This window comes from Betta splendens, chromosome 5, assembly GCF_900634795.4.
Source record: "Betta splendens chromosome 5, fBetSpl5.4, whole genome shotgun sequence".
In the NCBI taxonomy this organism is placed as follows: domain Eukaryota; kingdom Metazoa; phylum Chordata; class Actinopteri; order Anabantiformes; family Osphronemidae; genus Betta; species Betta splendens.
This window is the reverse complement of record NC_040885.2, coordinates 2611437-2631161: the sequence shown is the minus strand read 5'-3', so window position 1 is coordinate 2631161 and position 19725 is coordinate 2611437. Positions and strand designations below refer to the sequence as shown.

General features: G+C 43.6%; 4 protein-coding genes and 1 long non-coding RNA gene across 22 annotated transcripts in view; 3 read left to right on the top strand and 2 right to left on the bottom strand.

Annotated features, from left to right (window-relative positions):
• Positions 1-1162: 1162 nt before the first annotated feature.
• LOC129604075 (uncharacterized) lies at positions 1163-10329 on the bottom strand. The gene is made up of 4 exons (XR_008694649.1): positions 9922-10329; positions 9753-9837; positions 9189-9377; positions 1163-1508 (listed from the first exon to the last, which is right to left on the bottom strand). It is a non-coding gene; the product is annotated as an uncharacterized LOC129604075 (long non-coding RNA).
• Positions 1271-3588, top strand: prok2 (prokineticin 2). Of its 2 annotated transcripts, XM_029152248.3 has the most exons (4): positions 1271-1459; positions 2043-2168; positions 2311-2471; positions 3286-3588. In XM_029152248.3, exons 1-3 carry the CDS (start codon positions 1271-1273, stop codon positions 2434-2436), a joined length of 441 nt encoding a protein of 146 aa, XP_029008081.1. In that variant the 3' UTR covers positions 2437-2471; positions 3286-3588. The 2 variants fall into 2 exon arrangements, with proteins under 2 accessions (XP_029008081.1, XP_029008080.1); XM_029152247.3 differs by lacking the exon at positions 3286-3588 and having other exon boundaries at positions 2311-3279.
• gpr27 (G protein-coupled receptor 27) lies at positions 5813-9014 on the bottom strand. Its single transcript, XM_029151736.3, has one exon. The coding sequence runs from the start codon at positions 8078-8080 to the stop codon at positions 6965-6967; it is 1116 nt and encodes a 371-aa protein (XP_029007569.1). The 5' UTR covers positions 8081-9014; the 3' UTR covers positions 5813-6964.
• Positions 10330-10384: 55 nt separating the features above from the next.
• eif4e3 (eukaryotic translation initiation factor 4E family member 3) lies at positions 10385-14909 on the top strand. The gene is made up of 7 exons (XM_029151737.2): positions 10385-10696; positions 11371-11443; positions 12842-12936; positions 13027-13087; positions 13170-13236; positions 13316-13471; positions 13678-14909. The coding sequence occupies exons 1-7, from the start codon at positions 10512-10514 to the stop codon at positions 13722-13724; spliced, it is 684 nt and encodes a 227-aa protein (XP_029007570.1). The 5' UTR covers positions 10385-10511; the 3' UTR covers positions 13725-14909.
• A 2329-nt stretch (positions 14910-17238) lies between these two features.
• The window catches only part of foxp1b (forkhead box P1b), a 128953-nt gene continuing 126466 nt past the window's right edge, over positions 17239-19725 (top strand). For 10 of the 17 annotated variants that reach the window (XM_055508695.1, XM_055508702.1, XM_055508701.1 and 7 more), the window contains exon 1: positions 17794-17978. The gene's annotated coding sequence lies outside the window, so the exon portion shown is untranslated. Of the gene's footprint in view, positions 17746-17792; positions 17979-19725 lie in introns of those variants that run through there. The other 7 variants (XM_055508698.1, XM_055508689.1, XM_055508694.1 and 4 more) reach the window with 5 other exon arrangements.

Genomic DNA, 19725 nt, shown 5'->3' with positions numbered 1-19725 from the left:
AGGGACCAGTGCACGCTGGCAGTTCAGCAGTGCGACGTGTCCGTTCAAGGCTCTTAAATGTGCAGTGATGGAGAATGTTCAGTCCTGAGAGCCGCACCATTTCCAGGGAGCATGCCAAGTCATCAAAGATGAGGCAGTGGGACAGCGATGGAGGGGATGGTGGTTTACTCACCAAAAACCGCTGATGCAGCATTAAAATAAAAGTCAGACCTAGTGATGCAGGAGCTTCAAAACAAGACCAATCAGATTTTAATATAAAAATATATTATTATTCTGCACGAGCTTCATAGTTTCAGTTGAGTTGACCTGATTGTGCTGTGCTGCACGTTCCCAGTGCTTCACCTCAACATATCACACACTCAGATCTATAATTTAAAAACACTCTGTGCTTAACGTACAGATGTACAACCATCCAGTACAAACTAAACCTACCTACTTGTCATATATTTATTATTCATTATGGCCATCGAGATAATCATGCTTATGCGTTGTGACTCTCTGTGTCACTCTGCCGAGCTGCGACCAGAACAGATTCAGCTTCAAAGTGTTGATCGCTTCTGTCAGTCCAGACCTGTCAGACCAGTAACTCAGGCGATGGCCCTAGTTCGTTCTCAACAGTTAGCTTCAAGCCTTTACTTTTTTATTTTCACCAAAGTAGTAGATTTTAGGATTGTTATAGGAGGGTGTCATGCTCATAATTATACCTGCAACATATGATTGTTTCATGATCAGTTACTCCATTAAATGTGTCACTACTGGAGAGAAAACCACGTCCAGGGTTGTAAGCACACATTACAACATAAATCACAGTGTGTGACATATTAAGGATCCATTTTCACCAAAGCTGTGGCCTCAGAAATTCACATCCGACAAAAGGAGTAAATTAAAGGCGCTTTTGCAGTGAATACGGTGAAAGGACATATTCAGAAGCGTTGCCTTGGTGTGTGAAAAGGCGAAGCGAGTGGGAGACACGGGGGGGAAAAACAAGACAGTACAGTTATTCCACGGCACACGGATCCTGACGAGCTGTAGCGTATCTGAGTGTGAAATCAGCTTTGTGTTTGGTATGAAAACAATGATGAAGTAAGTGTGGAGGCAAAAGAGCCTTGTCAGACGAATGGAAGGAGGAGAGACGGACAAGTTAAAGTTTACCTTTGTCCTGTTATTTTTTTTTTTTTTGGAGCTTCTGTGAGGAGATGCTGGCGTGAGTGACTCACAGGGTTTTCTGAATGGCGGGCTGGGTTTATAAACCGCCCTCAGTCCTCAGCACATGAGTTCGGAGGCCACTCTCCTTCTGCGGTCGACTCGTACGCACACGCACCGAAGACCCTCAGCGGCTGCATTTCCACTCTCTGACCACCGGCGACCACAGGAACCCGTCCTCATCATGCAGCCCAGCTACCTGCTACTGTTCTGCCTCCTGTTGGTGTCCCAGGGATCGTCAGCAGTCATCACCGGGGTAGGTGGAAAACAGGTGGATGCTCATGGGGACGGTGGAAGGCTGTCGTCTGCAGGCAAACAGCAGCACAAGTGACAGATTTATTGCTTTGTTGATTTACTGTGACGATATAATACCTTTCATCAACTGAAGGCATTTGATTGAACTCCAGTATATTTTGACACAGCAGGACAAATATGTGTAGATGCATAAACCTCCATGTTTATGATTGTGATATGACCATTAACAGCTTCCTCGCCCCACGTCGCTGATGTGATTTGCCTCCATTCTGAAGCGAAGTGATTTCTGTCCACGTCTGTCACATGGAATCACTGGCGTTCCTCCGGAATGCGCTTTGCTCCTGTCATCTGAAGTGGCAGCTGTCACTCAAAAGTAGAAATATTAAATCGCCCCCATCACGTCACACCTCGCTGAAAGCTCCTCCGTTCACGTAGCCATCATCAAAACGCTGTATTTACGTGATTCCATCGCTCCACTGGAAAAAACTCCACAACTACAGCAGTGGTTGTGTGAGACTTACATGTTATTGTTAGTAACTGAAAGATCTTTTGCTAAGTGTGTAAATCTGTGTGTGTGTGTGTAGGCGTGTGAGAGGGACTCTCAGTGCGGAGGATCCATGTGTTGTGCCGTGAGCCTGTGGATCCGCAGTCTGCGTATGTGCACGCCCATGGGACAGGAAGGAGAAGAATGTCACCCCTTGAGTCACAAGGTGAGAGCTGCATCATCTCCACGAGGGTGCGTTCGTCCCCGTGACCTTTGACCCCCGAGAGGAGTGCGTCGTTCTTTGCTTTTCACTCATCTCTGCCCGCTGAAAATGAAATCTCACACAGACGCCGTCCTTCTGTCTCCAGGTCCCGTTCCTGGGGAAGCGACTTCACCACACCTGCCCCTGTCTGCCCCACCTGGCCTGCATCACCACCGAGGAGGGCAAATCCAAATGCCTCTCGCCGCTCAAGAACCCGGACTACTACCTCTGAGCCGCTCAGCAGTTACACTGTTTGCTACCTGCACTGTAACTATTCTATCTGCCTTCGAAGCCCGTTCCCTCTTTCCTAATTTATTTTAAATGGTGGAATATATTCACGATAACGTCACAGCTCAATGTATGTGAAGCTACACTATGTATATTTAGAGGAAAATCCAGTTTGTTTGGATTTTAAAAAACAGTGTGTTGCAGATATTTTTAAACCAGCATCATATACTGTGATCTCTAGCTAAACATGCATAATGTAGCTACTTGACTGAACTGAATATTTATTTTATTTAATTTTGCATATTTAATATTTATTTACAAACCATCATGTATGTATGATGTGTCTATTTCAGATATCACCATTAAAATAGTTATTTTGTTTTAAAATCGGAGCACAGGCATTTTTTCTTGCAGTTCTGTTCAGTGATATGGTAATATGTACACAGTGTTATCAATAACCACTGGGTTCTTTGTCACGGGAGCGTTCAGCTGCCCTCTAGGGTAACATGAAGAGAAATACACGTTGGCTCTAATACTGTACATGCTGAGTGAGACGTAGCCAAATAACCAAAGCGCAGAGAGTGTTTCTCCCTGTTTGATTTATCCTCTAACCACAAGCACAAAAAGACAAACAGGTTGACTGGTGTTAAACGGTGAAGCGAGATGTGTTGTGCTGCAGGTCTGTATGACGCCTGCAAAGCTGAAAGACAGCCACCAAATGAACCACTGTCCAGATCTGAGTCACGGCGCTCGTGAAGCTCCACAACTCTAATTAGATTTCTCTAATGTACAAAGCAGTGACTCACATCGGTCTCATGTTTAAGTAATGATATTGGTTTTCCTGTGATTCCAGACAGGAGAGCATTCAGACAGCCTGAAATCCTGAATGGCACCATGTGTGAAGAGGCAATGCCCCAGATAATGGAAGTGTGAAAACAAGAGTAGATAAAGGAACAAAAACGCAAAATCAGTCAGAGTTTGTTCTGTTTCATTATCATGTACGTAATTTACCATTTAGTGTAACAACATATGACAAATCATCATCCAATATCTTGATTATTGCTGAGACAATAAATCAATTCATCAATAATTAACGGAGCAGTTAATAAATAACACAAGATGTTGTTCTTTGATGATTTGTAATGTAAACAAATGCAAAATGCTCCAGAACAAAACAGTGTGAACTTCTGTTGTTTTTGAGCCTCATCCGTCCAATTCATTATTATTGCTTTATTATAACTACGAGCATAAGAATGTTAAGAGTGTGGGCTTAAAGAGAGACCTCCTTGATCCCGCAGCACCCAGGAGGAGAAAAGGTCTGATGATGATGGACTCAAACCTTTATTTACTAACAGTAGTAGAAAATAGTATTGTTATAAAGTGACAATTTAAGCTAATAATTACAACAGACCAGAAAGTTGATTAATAGGTTTTATAATTAAATTATTTACCAGCTAATTTAACCGATGTCACCTCACTTTGGGTTTGAATCTAGTACAGTCCATGTTTTCATTCTAACAACGATGACACAATTACACGTGTTTCTAATTGTACTTTTGATGCCAACGGTCTGGCACGTGGTAACAGCTCATCCTCACAGCGAACGTATCAGCTGAAACAGCCTGTAGGAAACCAGGAGCGGTGGGCAGAGGTCAGTGCTGCTTCGCCGCGATGCCGAAAAGGTTGAGCCCAGAGCCAAAGCCCAGCAAAGCGAGTCAGAGAGGAGCCTGAAGACAAAACCACCACCCGAAAATACCCGGCCCGGCATCACGTGCAGGCGGGGGTTTTGCAGCCGCGGCGAGCGCGCGGTGGGACGTGTGAGCCGCCGGCTGCCAGGAGCTGCCGTGACGCTTATGGTTACGGACGCACGCGGGCACGCGGAGTCGCGTGCGCTGCCGGATGTGATGGACCGGCGTTCACTAAAGCAGCGTTCAGAGCGTTCACCCAGAGACGGCGTCTGTGTGATGGAGGCGCGTGTCAGTGACTGAAGCGGCGATTAGCTGGATCAATAGTCTGCTGCTGGCCTGAGGATGGAGGGACTGGGGTTTGAGGAGGTTTGATTAAAGGTGGCAAAAACAACGGCCTTCACTGTTCAACAACTGCTGGATGACTACAAACCATCAGTCTCAACTGTTTCAAGAAAAAGAAACAGGAACTAGGCCACTAGTGCTTCAGCGTCTGTTCCTGACTGCAGTTCAGCGCTCACGCCACGTTTCATGTTTTAAGACACCAGGCACCTATTATTTTTTTATTTCAACTGTTTAATTAATTCACTGTAGTTTTATTAATCTATTGTTTCTTTTCAAAGCATCTTTGCAATAGGACCAGTTGTTGGGGCTGTTTCCTGATCCGTTATTTCACTTGCTCCATTGTGTCCTCGGCACCTTTCCTCAGACTCAGGCTTGCTGTTGTCTGTTCCTCATGTTGATGTCTCTTTTTAACAATTAGTCTCCTCTTTGATCTTTTTTTACATTAACCCCAAATGTTTCCAATGTACATCAATAACACTGGGTCGATCATCTGCTAAGAAGCAGTCCTTTTCAGATCCTTACATATGAGGTGACCTGACCTGTAACATGGGTCATTATGCCTGTAATATTATTTAACATGTAAAACCAGCCATAAAATGGACTGAATGACATTCGACATACTTTCAGCAACAGCCAAGCCCCGTTAAGGTGAATTAACCCTGGGGCTGAGGAAGCTACAGGTAAAAAGATATCACCTAAAACATGACTTCACTACCAGTAGGTTTCTACATCTAATCCACATAAAGGGACAAACAAATCCTGGCTTTAGAGATTAAGAGGCAAACTGGTTTTGACACATGTATGTCTCGTTATCTTTGATCGGATCAGGTTTTATGTTACATTTCTATTATTACCATCTTCAGAGTGTTATGAACTTACTGGTTTCAGTCCTGGAGACCACAGACGTGTTTTTAACGCCTGACAGAGACCTTTGATAGAGTCAGTGTCATGTTTGCTGTAGACTCAGTCCTTCATAGACTTATTTCATCTTATTCCAAACAGCTTGATTTATTCAAGGATCCTAAAATAGACGTCTCGAAAAAAAGGTTTGATAGTGTTTTAAATCTCAAAGTTCCTTCAGACAAAAGGTGTGCGAGAACATCTGGAACAGATCATCAGGATGAGACAGATGACATTAGTTGTTATTTGTCGTCACTTCTGCATTCTTTAAAACAGTAATTTTTAACTAATGGTAAATAAAAGGAAAAAACAGTTTCCAAAAATAACCATCAAGAACTGAATAAGGCTCTAGTCACTACAAGAGAAAACCTTCCTTCAAGGGAAGTAAAAAAATGATGTCTGTTAACATTTTCACCTCTTATTACAATAATAGATAATCTCACAATAATGTTTCCATAAAAACATATTTACTGTTGTTTGCAGTAATTTTAAGTCTGGGGGCGGCTTCATTTGACATCTGAGCAAAGAACTGGACAAGAGGACATTTATGATAAAGGTGCTAGGATGGCAGGAGGATGGATTATCAGCCTCTCTGTCTAAATGCTCCCGCAGCTGAAAGCAACAAGCCCTCAATGGTTCCCAGAGGCCTGTGAGTCTGTAGGAAAGCTTACGAACACTGACCTGAGAACGTGACGTGCACTGAGCTGCCAACAAGCATCAACTGCACAAAAAAACACACGTGATGGTGGATTCAAAATCGATCCACAGATGCTTTCGAACGCATTCCAGCTCAATCAAATACAGGAAATAAAACTTATCAAAAACAGATGATAGAGTCCAAAACAACTTATCATCCATTTCTTATTTATTCGCTAGGAAATACAAACAATGCAAACATCTGTTCCAGAGCACCTTTAACGTTTTCAGAGTCCAAATGTCCACGTCTGTAGAAAAACAATGACATTTGTGATGTAAAGCCTGCAGGAATGACACATGAACCCATCCGGCTGCACACATCCACACATCAACCAAGGACCGAACCGCCTCGATCAACACAGGAAAGCGAGTAGATCATGAAATATACAACGTATCTGGTTCAAAGAATGTAGAAGGAAAGAGGGAATGAGGGTTTTACAGTATTTACATTTGTGGTAATATCCTATATTAAAAATATACTGAGATCTGTGTCATATTTTTTGTGTCCAGATGATTAGTGATGGAGTATGATGTGTCATAAACTGTGGTCAGTGAAACAAATGGCCCCATTGACATTAATGTACAAGAGGACATCTGACTCTACGCTATATTTGAAATGGAGTTGAGAACTTAACCGAGATGCACCGTTGGTGACCGACTCCAATACTCTGATTAAAGTATCACATGCTTCCGTATCACTTTATTTATCATAAGAATTCGGAGTTCCCATCGCCACAATGAGGTTTGTTATCAAATCAAGTATTTGTTAAAGTCTACCACAAATAAATATGTGGATAATGTGAAGCGAAGCCCTGCCTGCATGTAAAAACACATACCAGGGACCAGTCTGTGTACATTCTACACAAAGTGTTGCGTGTCTTTGGCAGTATTTGGAACCAGTGTGGTTCAGATGACACAGTATGGCTCCGTCGGTGTCTGCGTTCCCGAGCAGCAGGGGAAACACGCTCGGAGCCGCATCCGCAGCTCCTTGTTGAACAAGAAGCTGATGATGGGGTTCGCTCCCGCCTGGGCGAAGCTCATCCACACGGCGGCGGTCAGGTACAGCTGCGGGACCGGCGCGCCCCGCACGAATATCCGCAAGTAGCAGGCGCTGATGTACGGAGCCCACAGGATGAGGAAGGTGAGCGTGATCATGTAGTACATCTTCCCGATCCGCTTCTCCATCTTAAACTCGTCCAGCACCAGGAGCCTCCTGTTGCCAGGGTGGGAAGCTTGCCTGATGCCGACCAGCGTCGGCGGGGTCGGTCCGCGCCCGAAGCCGGCGATCCAGTTGGCGGCGGCCTGCCCGGTGGCTCCGGGGCCGTGGAAGGTCCAGTTCTGGCTGATGGCTGGCACCAGCTGCGCCGGCTTCATTTTACGGTGGTCGTAGACGAAGCAGAGCATCTTGACGTACACCACATGGGTCGTCCCCACAATGACCACCAGCATCAGCATGAAGCCCAGCGTGTCGTTCGCCTTCACGTAGCGGTGCTCGAAGATGCACTGCTCCTCCTCGCGAATGAACGTGTAGGTGCCCACGTCGAACACCGGTGGGAACGCCATGGCCACGGAGAGGGTCCACACCATGCAGATCACCGACACGCACGTACACAGGTTCATCCGCTTGGAGTAGAACCTGTGGTGGGCGATCGCCATGTAGCGGGTGACGCTGACGCAGAAGAGCAGGAAGGCGGCGTGGAAGCAGAAGAGCACCGACATGAAGGCGACGAGCTTGCAGCTGAGCGCGCTGTAGGGCCACGCGGAGCCGCCGCCGATCGATGCCATCACGAAGGGGAAACACACGGCGGCGCGGACCGCGTCCGCCACGCACAGATCCAGCAGGAAATAGTAGGGCGCCTTGTGCAGCGAGCTGTCCTTCAGCAGCAGCAGCGACAGCGACGCGTTGCCCAGCAGACTGACGCCCGTGATGAGACCCAGGGAGGCCAGCTTGACCGCAGAGGCCGCGGACGCGTAGTTCTGGAGCGACGGGTTGCTCTCCGCAAACTCGCTTGTGTTCGCCATCTGTGCAGCCGCGGCGGCGCGTGTTCCCACATCAATTCATCGGCGAGCGCTAGAGTCCCGCGGGGTCGGAGGGAGACGAAAATCACGACCCGTCGCCGCGTCGACGCAAAAGCCAGTCAGGAAAAAAACGATCGGTTCGCATCCATCCCAGTGTGCAGCGATCTTCCTCCAGAGCAAGGCGAACGCACGTAGCTAGTATTTCTTCTTTTTCTTTTTATCCTTCATCTCACCAGCTCCCGGTGCAATCAGCAGCCCTGGTCGTCGTTTCGTCCCCCGCTGAGCGCACGCAGCCGGGTTCGGCTTCATACGCCATCTCCGGAGGCATCCGTACCCCAGATAAGCGCTTCAGAAAACACCTCTCAATTTCCACCGATGGCGGAGGTCTCCCGGTCGTCATGAGGAGCAAGAGACGCAGATAGCGTTGCGCACACGCGTTGCGCAATTACGCGTCTGCGGCCTCGTCAAACACGGTAAACACAGTAAAACGCCAGTCAGCCGTGATCCTATGAATACTTGAAACGCCTCGAAGAGCAAACAGGTTTGTGAACGCTGGACGGAGGAGGCAGCGCCCGTTCGTGGATCAGCGGCGTCAAAGCATATGCGACTCACGTCCGCTCGCACGCAGTGAACAGGCCTGGGATCAGTCAGGAATCCCAACTGCAGGAATCCGTGACTATTGCAGCGTATGGAAAGGATGTCTCCACGTACTGATGAGATGCAAGAGTTGACAGATTGACAGCGATGCCCGGTATCACTTCAAAATGTCTGGTGTGGAGTCCAGAATACAATTAGAGCGCAACAACAACAAAAACATCAACAAGAGCATCAATAATACATTTCCACTAACACGATTCCTATTGTGCACTCTACGTACTTGCAAATTATTTTAATAAATTGAAGATTCCTTTTGTGACTGTATGTTTGATTTGTGTGTTTGGATTCTACATTTTAAACAGAAATCACAAGAACTTTTTTTGTATTGTCTCTTTGAAGTTGTCTCTAAATGTGGCCCTAAACACAAGTCTGTCCTACTTTTAGATCAAATAATCCAAATTTGTGACTTGTGACTTGTGACATTGACTTATGTTATCGCACATAGAGGACTTACTCTCATGTGGCAGGGCCGCACCTGTAGCGATTCACCAGCACCCCCTGCAGCCGGCTCAGTGGCATCACGAGGAGAAGACATCAGGGACCCGAGCCTCCAAAGATCCTCCCGACCAATGTAAACACACCGATGCGAGGATTATCTTTCATATGAGGCCTACATAGGGCCTGATCCCATTAAGTACCAAGCCTAATCAAAAAGAGAGGTTCAAAAACATACAACAAAAAAAATATTAATATTATATAAAAATATTTTCATACAGAAAATTTTAAATGTTGTAAGAGGCTTTATGACAGAGTTGCTGTATTGGGTTGCATGATACTGCACAGGTGCAGTAAATTACAATTAATAATGCCACTAATGACTGTATAACTGGACATTGTCTCTCTTTGAATTTTATCTGCATATTGCCACACTAGACTTTATAAAGTCACACAGACCTAGCCAGACTTCTCCGGGGGGATCTTTACCAGTAAGTGGGACTTGTAAAGCACTAAAGTGCCCTAAAACGGGCAAAATGGGCTGGAGACTAAAGATAGCACAATAGGATGATGTCTCACTTACCTTAAAAATCTGAATACCTAGTCTGCGTAAAGAGGATCAGTCTCTTGACAATAGACTTTATGAGTGAGTGATATCCAAATGCAACCTGGCAACAAAGGTAAGTTACTATTAAACTCTCCTCTTGCCATCTTGCTAAAATTGTATTTTTCAAACATTTGTCGAAACTCACCCTACAACTTTAGCAGAGTTGTTCCTGCTTTATTGTAAAACAGAATATCCTAGTTGCTGTTGATAATGATAGGAAGTAATTCAGCTACCTCAGTGGAAACAGGCCAGGCTTAATCTTCTATAATGGTTAGAAATAAATGTTTAGTTCTAGATAGTTCTCTAATAAAGTGTAATAAATGGCTATTATTGCAAATACATGCATATATAAACATGACTCTATACACTAATGGTATGTTTTGGATTAATAAAAACATAATTAAAACATTTTCGGTTGTAAACAATACATTTATGCATTGAGATATATACGCCAAACTTTCAAAGCTAAATGTATTTGGACATTTTTTTACATATTGTACAGTTGTAAAGTCATAGTGTTTCTGCTGGCCGAAATTCTCGTGGAGTAAGCATCGCCTCTTTTTCGATCTTTGGGATGGGCCAGCTGTGACGTATCAGCTCAGTGACGCACGGACGTCAGCAGCCTGTAGGCGGAAAGCGGTAGTGTGTGTGTCCGTGCGTCTGGGGATAAAGCCCAACCGGTTGTTATTTTTAGGGAGACCCGCTGTGCGAAGGTTTAGCGTTGCGCCTCCTGAAATGGCGGTTCCTGGAGGTCGGGCGGACGCGCAGACGGACCGGGGCGCCCTGAGCGAGCAGAAAGTTCCCTCTGACGACGACATTGACATCGACGAGCAAGAGTTGGAAAACATCACAAAGAAACACCGCGACGACGACACGACAGCGCTGCCTTTGCACTCACCTTGGACCTTCTGGCTGGACAGGTAAGCTCGCGGGGCTCCGCGGCTCCGCGTCCGGGCTCCGAGCCGCGAAAGGAGGAAGGAAACCCGGCGGAGAGGGGCCGAGGGCCACCGCTGCACGCGGGGCCTCCAGCGGCAGACGGAGCGGCCAGTGTTTGTGTTTACCTCGACCTGTTGTGTTTACATTGACCCCCCCCCCTCTCCCCCCCAAGAAAAACAAAACGCAACCGTATGTCGTGCTCGCGTTGGACGCGTAGCGGACGTGTTCGCGTAGTCGTGCTGTTTAAGTTGAGCTTTGTTTGCTAGCAGTGCTTATGACACGGTCTCTGCAAAAAGCAGCACAACATGCATGATCGGCTTTTGCCTCCAGTCAAACGTGGCGTGGCGGTGGTTGATTTCAACACAGGACACGATCCTTGACCTTCTAAACGCGTGTCCTAATCTTAGCATACGAGGCCGTGCAGCGACTGTTTATTTTATTGAGAAATACGTCTCAATGTATTGATGACACTGCTGTGGTGTTTGCTGAACGCCTCGACTCACGGGGAGTGATATGTACAATCAATTATTAATCACTAAGTATTACATTCATTACAGTCATTAGAGTAAAAAAAAGAGTCCAATAGAAATGTAATAAGATCCCTGAACGGCTTGTGTGTCTGTGTGCTGCCAGCTTATCATCTACTGTGTTATTTCAGGTCATTACCAGGCACAACGGCTGCAGAATGCGAGTCCAATCTGAAGAAGATCTACACGGTGCAAACCGTTCAGGTGGGCTTTGGTGTCAACACGTTACAATCATCATCACAGCGCTAGTCTTTGTTGGTCAGAGCTGCTTCATCCAAGACTATTGTGTGTAGACATGTTCATTCCCACATGGATGCGTAGACGAGCTGTAGTGTCCTGTGAGCTTCAACAAAACAAAAAACAAGTCGAGAAGCAGAGAACAGTCACTTACTGTGGGAGCATCAGTTCAAATCCAACCCAGTGTTCAGTGATCTTCATCCAAGACAACCTGAAATCACTTTTACCTCATCACCTTCATTTTACCCTTCCTGTCACTCACACCAGTGCAAACCGCGCCCCTGCTCGTTGTTTCATCCCCTCAGCTCAATGCAGGCGGCCTGTATTAGTTCTATGCAGTGTCTCAGAAGTCACATGTTCACTGGACAGAGGAGAGTAAACACTTTACAGGCTTTAAGGCTGAAGTCGACGCAAGCGGTGAAAGCTACTTTATTATGAAGGTGACACATGTTTCTGTATGACCAACCCACCTGAGCACAGCGTACCCTGCTGCCTTTTAAAGTGATGCTTTAAAGTCATAGGTACTTGACGGTTTTGACTTCTAGCATCTTTACTAACACTTTCTTCTAGTTATCAGCAGTAATCGTATCAATATTTTCTGATGCCATTGAGGTTTCAGTACAGAAGTGAAACAGGACAGTGGTTTCAGTTTGAATAGGATGGGACATAAAACACTGTCAAAGTCAGACTCTTTGATCCTTTGTGCATGTCTTCATCATACTGATATTGGCAGGTTTGCTTTGTAGAACTGTTAGGTTTATGCTCAAGCACTGTATTTAGGTTTGGTATTTCATTTGAAATGGCAGCAATATATACATATATCCATCTATCTCTATTTAGTTGAGCAGCTGCTGGGTGAGCGACTGCCTGATTTGGATTCAGTTGGTAATATCTGTCATTACCAAAACACATATTCTTGAAATATCTAGCATCTTGGTAGCTACAGGGAGAATTTAAATATTAAAAAGGTCATTGTAGTCTGAAGTTCAGATTCTAAAATTCCTCCCACATTTTTTTATGTGCCTCTACACAGGAGGCATTTGTGTCCAGTTTAAAATGTAGGTCATCTGTGTTTTGGGAGCGCTTGGAGCCCAGTACACAGTTACTGTGGTTACACAGGGAGGTTTACCAGGCTAAGAATATGAGCGTGAGCATACCGCAAAAGCCAACGTGTACATGTTAAAAACAAGCAGCTGATGCACTGGATGTATAGACACAGTCTCAGCTGTAGGGCCAGAGGCCGTCTGGACACCTTGGTCCCTGCGGAGTCAGACAACAATCCAGGCTCACATTCGTACCTACAGGGAATTTAAAGAGTCTAATGAACTGTGGTGGATGATACGTGTCTGTTCTCTCTGTTTGCAGACGTTCTGGAGTGTATACAACAACATCCCCCCAGTCACAGCGCTGCCTTTGAGGTGTAGCTATCACCTAATGCGTGGAGAACGGAGGCCACTGTGGTCAGTGTGTTATGATTCCATTTGAGTCGCCCCTGCGTTTGGAGCCGCTCTGTTTGAGAATCTGATGGCGCTGTTGTTTTGTTCGTACAGGGAAGAGGAGAGCAACGCAAAAGGAGGAGTCTGGAAGATGAAAATACCCAAAGAGCACACTGTAGGTGTTGAGCCACTACCAGTGTCATTAGCATCCATTGACTGAATTGTTAATCAGCCGCTGTGGCCTTATTTTGTTCCAGTCTTCAGTGTGGAAAGAGTTGTTACTCGCTACTATCGGGGAGCAGTTTGCAGATTACTGTGCTTCAGGTCAGGTGCTTCCCATGCATCACATTTTATGAGTTTTGAAGATGAGCAAATGACTATTCATGTAACATTCTTTCCCCAGATGATGAAGTTGTTGGTGTCAGTGTTAGCGTCCGTGATCGGGAGGACGTTGTACAGGTGTGGAATAGAGATGCGACTCTCGCTAACGAAGCCAATATCTTGGGGAAGGTCTACGAGCTCCTCCCATACATATCTTTTAAAGCCGTTTTTTATAAATGTGAGTATGGTGACTTTCAAGTTTACTTAAAGGTGTTGTTAATGATTGGTGTTGTTAATTAATGACTGAATTGTTTCAACTAGCAACATAATTTAAATAATCGAATTTGTGAATTGTTAATGACTTTAACTATTTGCTAGGATCAAGGTCTAAACTTTAAAAGTGCAAAGGTTTATACTTACAGTGACTCCCTTTGACTCTTTCAGCTCACATGGAGCATCATGCCTTCGAGGGAGGACGCTCAAGACATTAGATTGTATTGCACTTATTATTTTATTTTTGAACCGGAACTCTACTTGCCTTGGCATAAAGGCTCTTGTCCACCACCTAATCTAGGATATTATTTTGCATTCAACAAATGTTATCAATATATATTTTTATAACTTTTAATGACCGATGCCTTGTTTCATTTTGACGTGGGCCCTTGAGCTCTGAACTCTTCAGAGAATGTATCTTCAGCGTAGATTAAGGTAGTTTGTCTTAGTTCTGACTTCCTCCTGTACTGAAGAGCACTGTCAAAGTCCTGTACTCTGCAGGCCGTATGGACCACATCATTTCTTTGTGGTATAGAGGTAGTAGCTACATTGCAGTGTGTTAGTTATCTCCATTTGTATTATGTAACAGAGTTAGTGCCAAAGCACCTTTATGCCATTTTTAGTTTTTTGTGTCTGGAGCTGTTCCACGTTTTGAGGAGGAACTGAATGTCCCATCTGCTCTTTGTGTGTTTTCATCAGCCGTGTATAAAAGTTTGACTTAAATCAGGGTAACACTTAGATATTGCACATGACTACCTATTACTATCACAGTGTCCCTCGCTTATAAAGCCACCATAGGGAATCAACACCTTCTAGCACAGATATGGCCCTAAGAAACTTCTGAGGAGTCGTCCTACAGCTTTAAAGGGCAAAGTTCATTTTAAAATGAGTCTCTTTGAATGATCACAAACACATGAAGAGCATACATTTCTTGTGTGCTACGTCTGGTGCGTAGACTGTCTGGTCTGTTCTTGTGCTCAGCTCTTGGTCCTTCTTACAGTACTTGTCTGTTCTTGTCTCCCTTACTAATAAATCAAATTTGCTCACTGGACTGTATCTATAACTTTAGCACAACGGAAAAACATGCTGAAAGGATTCTTCCTTCTTCCCTATTTCCTTGTAAAGGAAGCTTCCTTTACAAATTTAGGCCATTTTTTTATCACCTACTTAACTTTACTAACAGTTACACTAGAATTACACAACTTCATTACTTTGCTTTGTTGCAGTGCAGGCTATAATAGACTGAATGCTTCTGTTGTTATTGTGGGTCACACCATTTTTATTGTTTAACTTTGGACTTGTTGATAACTTAGTGATAAGGTAGCAATATTTCTTTTGAGGATTTTTGAGAGAGAAGAGAATTTTTGCAGTGATGTACGAAGTAAATAAAAATGAGATGGAAATGCTGCTGTATTACTTCTTTACATTATGAGTTTGATCGTGTAATTTGGATGAGTTACTAAATTCAGTGTGTGTGTTACACTCTTGGTCCTGTGCTGGACAAAGTACTATTTAGAAAGACTTGTTTTTTGGCTGGCGTTGTATTTGCATGTAACTTTTCTGCAATTGAAATGCGCTTCCTAACGTCCCTTTAATTATGAAGCCACAGAAGCAGCAGCAGTACAGAGGAATTTGAGCAAATTCTTTTAACCAGTGAGAAGACACCAAACCTTGAGCATCACACGTTGATGAAGAAGTGTCCGACAGCTTGGTGAATTGACTTTGAGCCCTGATAGTTGCACAAACAAACAATAAAGCTCCAGTCTTTTATTTACAGGTTTACTGGCTATTATGTCACCAGACTCATACTTCTTTTCCTTTCACTGTTGAATGCTACAGTAGTAGAAAGGGAACACACTACACAAAGGCCATCCATTCCAGATCAAGAGGAGCTCCTATTCATTTGCTTAATCGCCTAATTAACAAAAAGATAATTACTTTGTTGTGTGTATGGATATGTGTGGAGTGGCTGTTATGTAACTGATAGTGATCCTCAATTAATTTCGAACAACACTTCCATCAAGTCAGACACTTAATTCACATCAGCAGCGTGACACCAGCAGAGCCTGATAATACATTCAAACGCAGAGGACTGGCTGAACTCAAAGATTCCATGTTGACATTACTTAGATTGGCTGCGCTCTACATACATAGGGTTTTTTTATTAATTACACCACACCATGTTTACAACCTTATGAGTAAACTGCAGTAATCCTAAATCTTTCATGAGATTACTACAGGATTGGTTCAATATGCAAATGACAGCAAAAGAATATCACATGAAATGTGTTGTTATACCATAATAAAGTGTTTTAGTCAAACAGACGCAGAGGCTCATGGGATATATGTGCATGTATATCTTTATTCATAAATGCATTGCTTGGTTGTCAACAAACTTATAAACCTATATTTTCTTAAAAATTCTTGAAAATATTTCCACCTTGCAACTTTGCCACAAGCACCATCACTGTTTGGTGTTGGACTTAAAACTAGAGGCCTAATGTTTGTTAGACGTTACTGTGGGGTGTCATGTGACTTCCCAGACCTTTTAGTCCTTGTTGCACTCCATATTCTTTATTTGCCTGGCCGGTTGAGTCCAAACCCTTCAATGTAACACAAGCCTGAAGTGTGTCAACAACCTTTGTCCATGCACTGGCTAAAGCACCTGACAGTGCTTTTAACTTCACAGTAATTACATGAAGTTGAAATATGGAAAAAATCTGAAAGCTGAGTCATGTCAGTTACACTTTTATCCTGTGAATCTCACATAGATTACAGAGAATCTTCTCTAAACTTTTAATAATAAATAGCACAGAAATGCAGTCATTTTGTATTTCTGTGCGGATTGATCTGTCACATGTAATCGAACATTCTAATCCTAATTTGGAGGCTGCACACCACCTCAGAGATCCTGATCTTTACTGGACAGCACATCACATGTTTTATTTATAGTTAAGAACTGTCTCAGTAGACCATTACAGTCAGTCCTGGAATTTAATAGGCTTCCAAGCATTATTATTTAAAAGTTTGATGTGTGACACAACAAGTTTGTTCTAAGGTGTGTAAGGATGTCTGGTAAAAAATCCATGGACTAAATCATTATTGAAAAAAAAAAAATAAAATAAGCAATTTAACCTGAACTCAGATACTGTAAAACATATTGAGTGGTTATTCAGGAAATGTGGTACATGATTCCTATGACAGGGAATGGTCAGAGGGTGGCACTCTCTACTAAGAAACAGAGTTACTGTGAGGATTCATTAGCAATGTTCCTCAAAGACATAGCCATTATAAATGTATTGTTGCTTATGTACAGCAAAATAAGATGCGCTCTTCAAACTTTGAACGCAACCAAAAATTATACTAAACTATTGTCTTTGGAGGTCAAATCATTGTAGCTTTAACTAACCTTGATGCTTTGTGTCTTCAGAGGCAAGACAGTGACATTTGAGATTAAAGGTACTTTAAGTGACTGTGGCCGTATGTTGGAGGTATTTAGTTTGGAATTAAGCAAACTTTTTGCCCCACCCTCCCCTCCATTTTTTATCCTGTATGTTCCATTTAAACTAAATGTGACATAGGCCACATGTGAGAAAACACACAACCACAGCAAACTGTGAAAAGCTGCACTCTGCTTTTTTATATGCTGTCATTTTCACCATAATACCAACTACATACGCCGTTAATAGTTAAGACTTCTCACAGCTGAGATTAAAACATCTTTGATGATTATGTCAAAGCATTTCATCTTTTTGCAGCACGGCTTTGGAACAGTTACGATGAACATCAGATAAAAAAAGAAAGAAAAAAGTAGAGGGGGGACAGGAGAAATTCGTGTAATATCACTTCATTCTGCTTCAGCTGTTAATTAGCCAGCTTAGACATTTTAGCCTTTTCTGACAGCCCCCTCTCTCCTGTCACACTTTGAGCTAAACTATAATGCATATCATTACATTTCCCCATAGAAAGGACACCACTAAGTGCTACTGAATTGTTACTTGTGACTATGATGCTTCTATGGAGGATCTGCAACGCAATGGTTGTTTACACAGCAGGTGGATGTGACGTCACGGACAAACAAAAACATCCAAATCCGCGATTCCTCCTTTTTCCTCCTTGCTTTTCGATGTGTTAAAAATCTAACAACAACATTAAGAAAGGAGCTTGTTCCTCTCCCAGCGAGACAGACCGGGAGGCAGCGCGCGTGAAAGTCCACATTTTTTTTATTCGACGTCCTCGGTAAGATTATCTCTTTCTCCTTGTAGTTAACTTAGTTAGTTAGTCCCCCCACCACCGCCGCCTCCTCTACCACCTCGCCACCAACACCGAGCGGCGGAGTAATATTGTTTACGGTGTTGTCTACACGCGTACTCCGTACACAATATCGCGTGCACGGGTTCGTTATCTCATACCAGCAAATCGGTGCCCTCCGCGTGCGCCTGTTAGCTGCCGTAGAGCGTTTTTCCATCCTGGTAAGTTTCAATATTATCGTAACGTTAACGTTAGCTTTGTTGTAGCGTGTTTAGATACCTGCTGCTGCCGTTGCTGCTGCATTCAAAGGCACACACACGGAGTTTGTCTGTTTTCTCGCCTGCTGCTGTTTTCTAGATTGTTACAAATAGCGAAATAAACAAATAAAACACCTGTAATTTGTACCGAGCTGGTTGACTGCTAGCGCCGACTAAAGCCACGAGCGGCGGTTGACTGAAGTATCCGTTTGCGAGTGTGTCCGCTATTTAATTTCATTTGGAAAGTTAGATTTGAAACTTACTTGAGGCTGCTCACGAGACCCCCGGGGGAAATACACCTTTGGGGGGAAACTGTATTTTCGCTTCAATGCTAGGTGGTCGAAACGTGCTGCTTGGCGATTACCGTATTTACGTAGGGTAGCGGTAAGTTAGGAAAGGCGCCGAACAAAGTTTTTAACTTTACACGGTGTAAGGGAAGTTTCCGTGCCGTGATTTCTTTGGAGTGAGACCAGAGAAGGAGCTTTTCCCCACGTGCTAGCAGTCATCTATCCCCCGAAAGACCGGAGTAAAACATTAGCACTGCGTTAAAGTGCAGTTTGTGGAAGTCTTCCACCGCTTCAGCGGAAAGGAAAGGCTACTTTACTGAGCTGTATCATCAGTGGGGACTGGTCGCTGTTGTTTTATTGTGGTTTGTCTGTTCAGCGTTGAGGCTCCACACACGACTTATAAAGCGGATATACACCTCATTTACGCTTTATTAACTCCGATATTGGTCTAAATTCTAACGGAAACAACTTAAAGTCACCACTTCACTATTTAAAAGTGTCTAAACATTGTTTAACTTGATCTGAGTCAAATACACTTTGCTGTGGGATACAGTTGAACGATATCTTTACTGTTTTTTGAATAGGCTGACACCTCCGAGCACTTTATGAAAAAAAAATTAAGTTACATTTTGGTTAGATTATAGTTTATTAATAGTGTAGTGTGTAAGTGGAGTAAATAGTTTTCTTTATTGACGTTATGTTATTCGCATATGCTGTGCAAAGAAATGTTTTCCAGCAAAATTACTGTGTATGAAAATGTTGTAATCAAGTGAACTTGTGTAGCAAAATAATTTTACACCAGTTTTATATTTTCATTAGCATATTAGGCAAATATGACAATCACAGTAATGCATATTAAATGCAAACAAACAATCCTTTTGTTTTCAGTTAAAGCTTTTTAGTCACAGATGCACAGAATATGTGCACCAAAAGTAATACTTAAAAAAATTGATATCTGCACATGGTGACTGAACTCGTGCATGAATATGAGAAGGGAAATGTTGCCCTAATCTTTTAGACAGTTAGTCTGGTAATGGCAAGAGCAGGACTAAAACCATCTAAAATTTAACAAAAGGGAAACTGCAGCTTTAACAACTATTGCTGGTAGTGCTCCCTTCTTCTTGGTCTTTGGATTACTCATTGTCTGAGGGGGAAAAAAAAACACTTTTTTGTAGGAGAAGTAAAGTAAACAGCCTCCAACAAGCGAACCTTGACAACCCAGATTAAGGAAAACATTGGAGATCAAACAGTGCTGCTGCTGGGCTGTTGTCATGAGCTGCCTGAGAGAGAACTGCAGACTATTTGAACAGGCACTGGGGTTTGTGTGCTCACTTATGCAGAAATGGACCTTCGCAACCCAGGTTTTAAAACACAGGATGAACTTTCTTTGCAACTTTCTCTGGCCGGCTATTTGAAATGGCTAT

Bases quoted from the DNA above. Each gene is read 5' to 3' on its own strand.
- gpr27 (XM_029151736.3), bottom strand. From the start codon at position 8,080: ATGGCGAACACAAGCGAGTTTGCGGAGAGCAACCCGTCGCTCCAGAAC.
- eif4e3 (XM_029151737.2), top strand. From the start codon at position 10,512: ATGGCGGTTCCTGGAGGTCGGGCGGACGCGCAGACGGACCGGGGCGCC. The intron at 12,937-13,026 runs GTCAGTGTGTTA...TTGTTCGTACAG, and splicing joins GGAGAACGGAGGCCACTGTG to GGAAGAGGAGAGCAACGCAA. The intron at 13,472-13,677 runs GTGAGTATGGTG...TGACTCTTTCAG, and splicing joins TAAAGCCGTTTTTTATAAAT to CTCACATGGAGCATCATGCC.
- prok2 (XM_029152248.3), top strand. From the start codon at position 1,271: ATGAGTTCGGAGGCCACTCTCCTTCTGCGGTCGACTCGTACGCACACG. The intron at 1,460-2,042 runs GTAGGTGGAAAA...GTGTGTGTGTAG, and splicing joins CGTCAGCAGTCATCACCGGG to GCGTGTGAGAGGGACTCTCA. The intron at 2,169-2,310 runs GTGAGAGCTGCA...TTCTGTCTCCAG, and splicing joins GTCACCCCTTGAGTCACAAG to GTCCCGTTCCTGGGGAAGCG.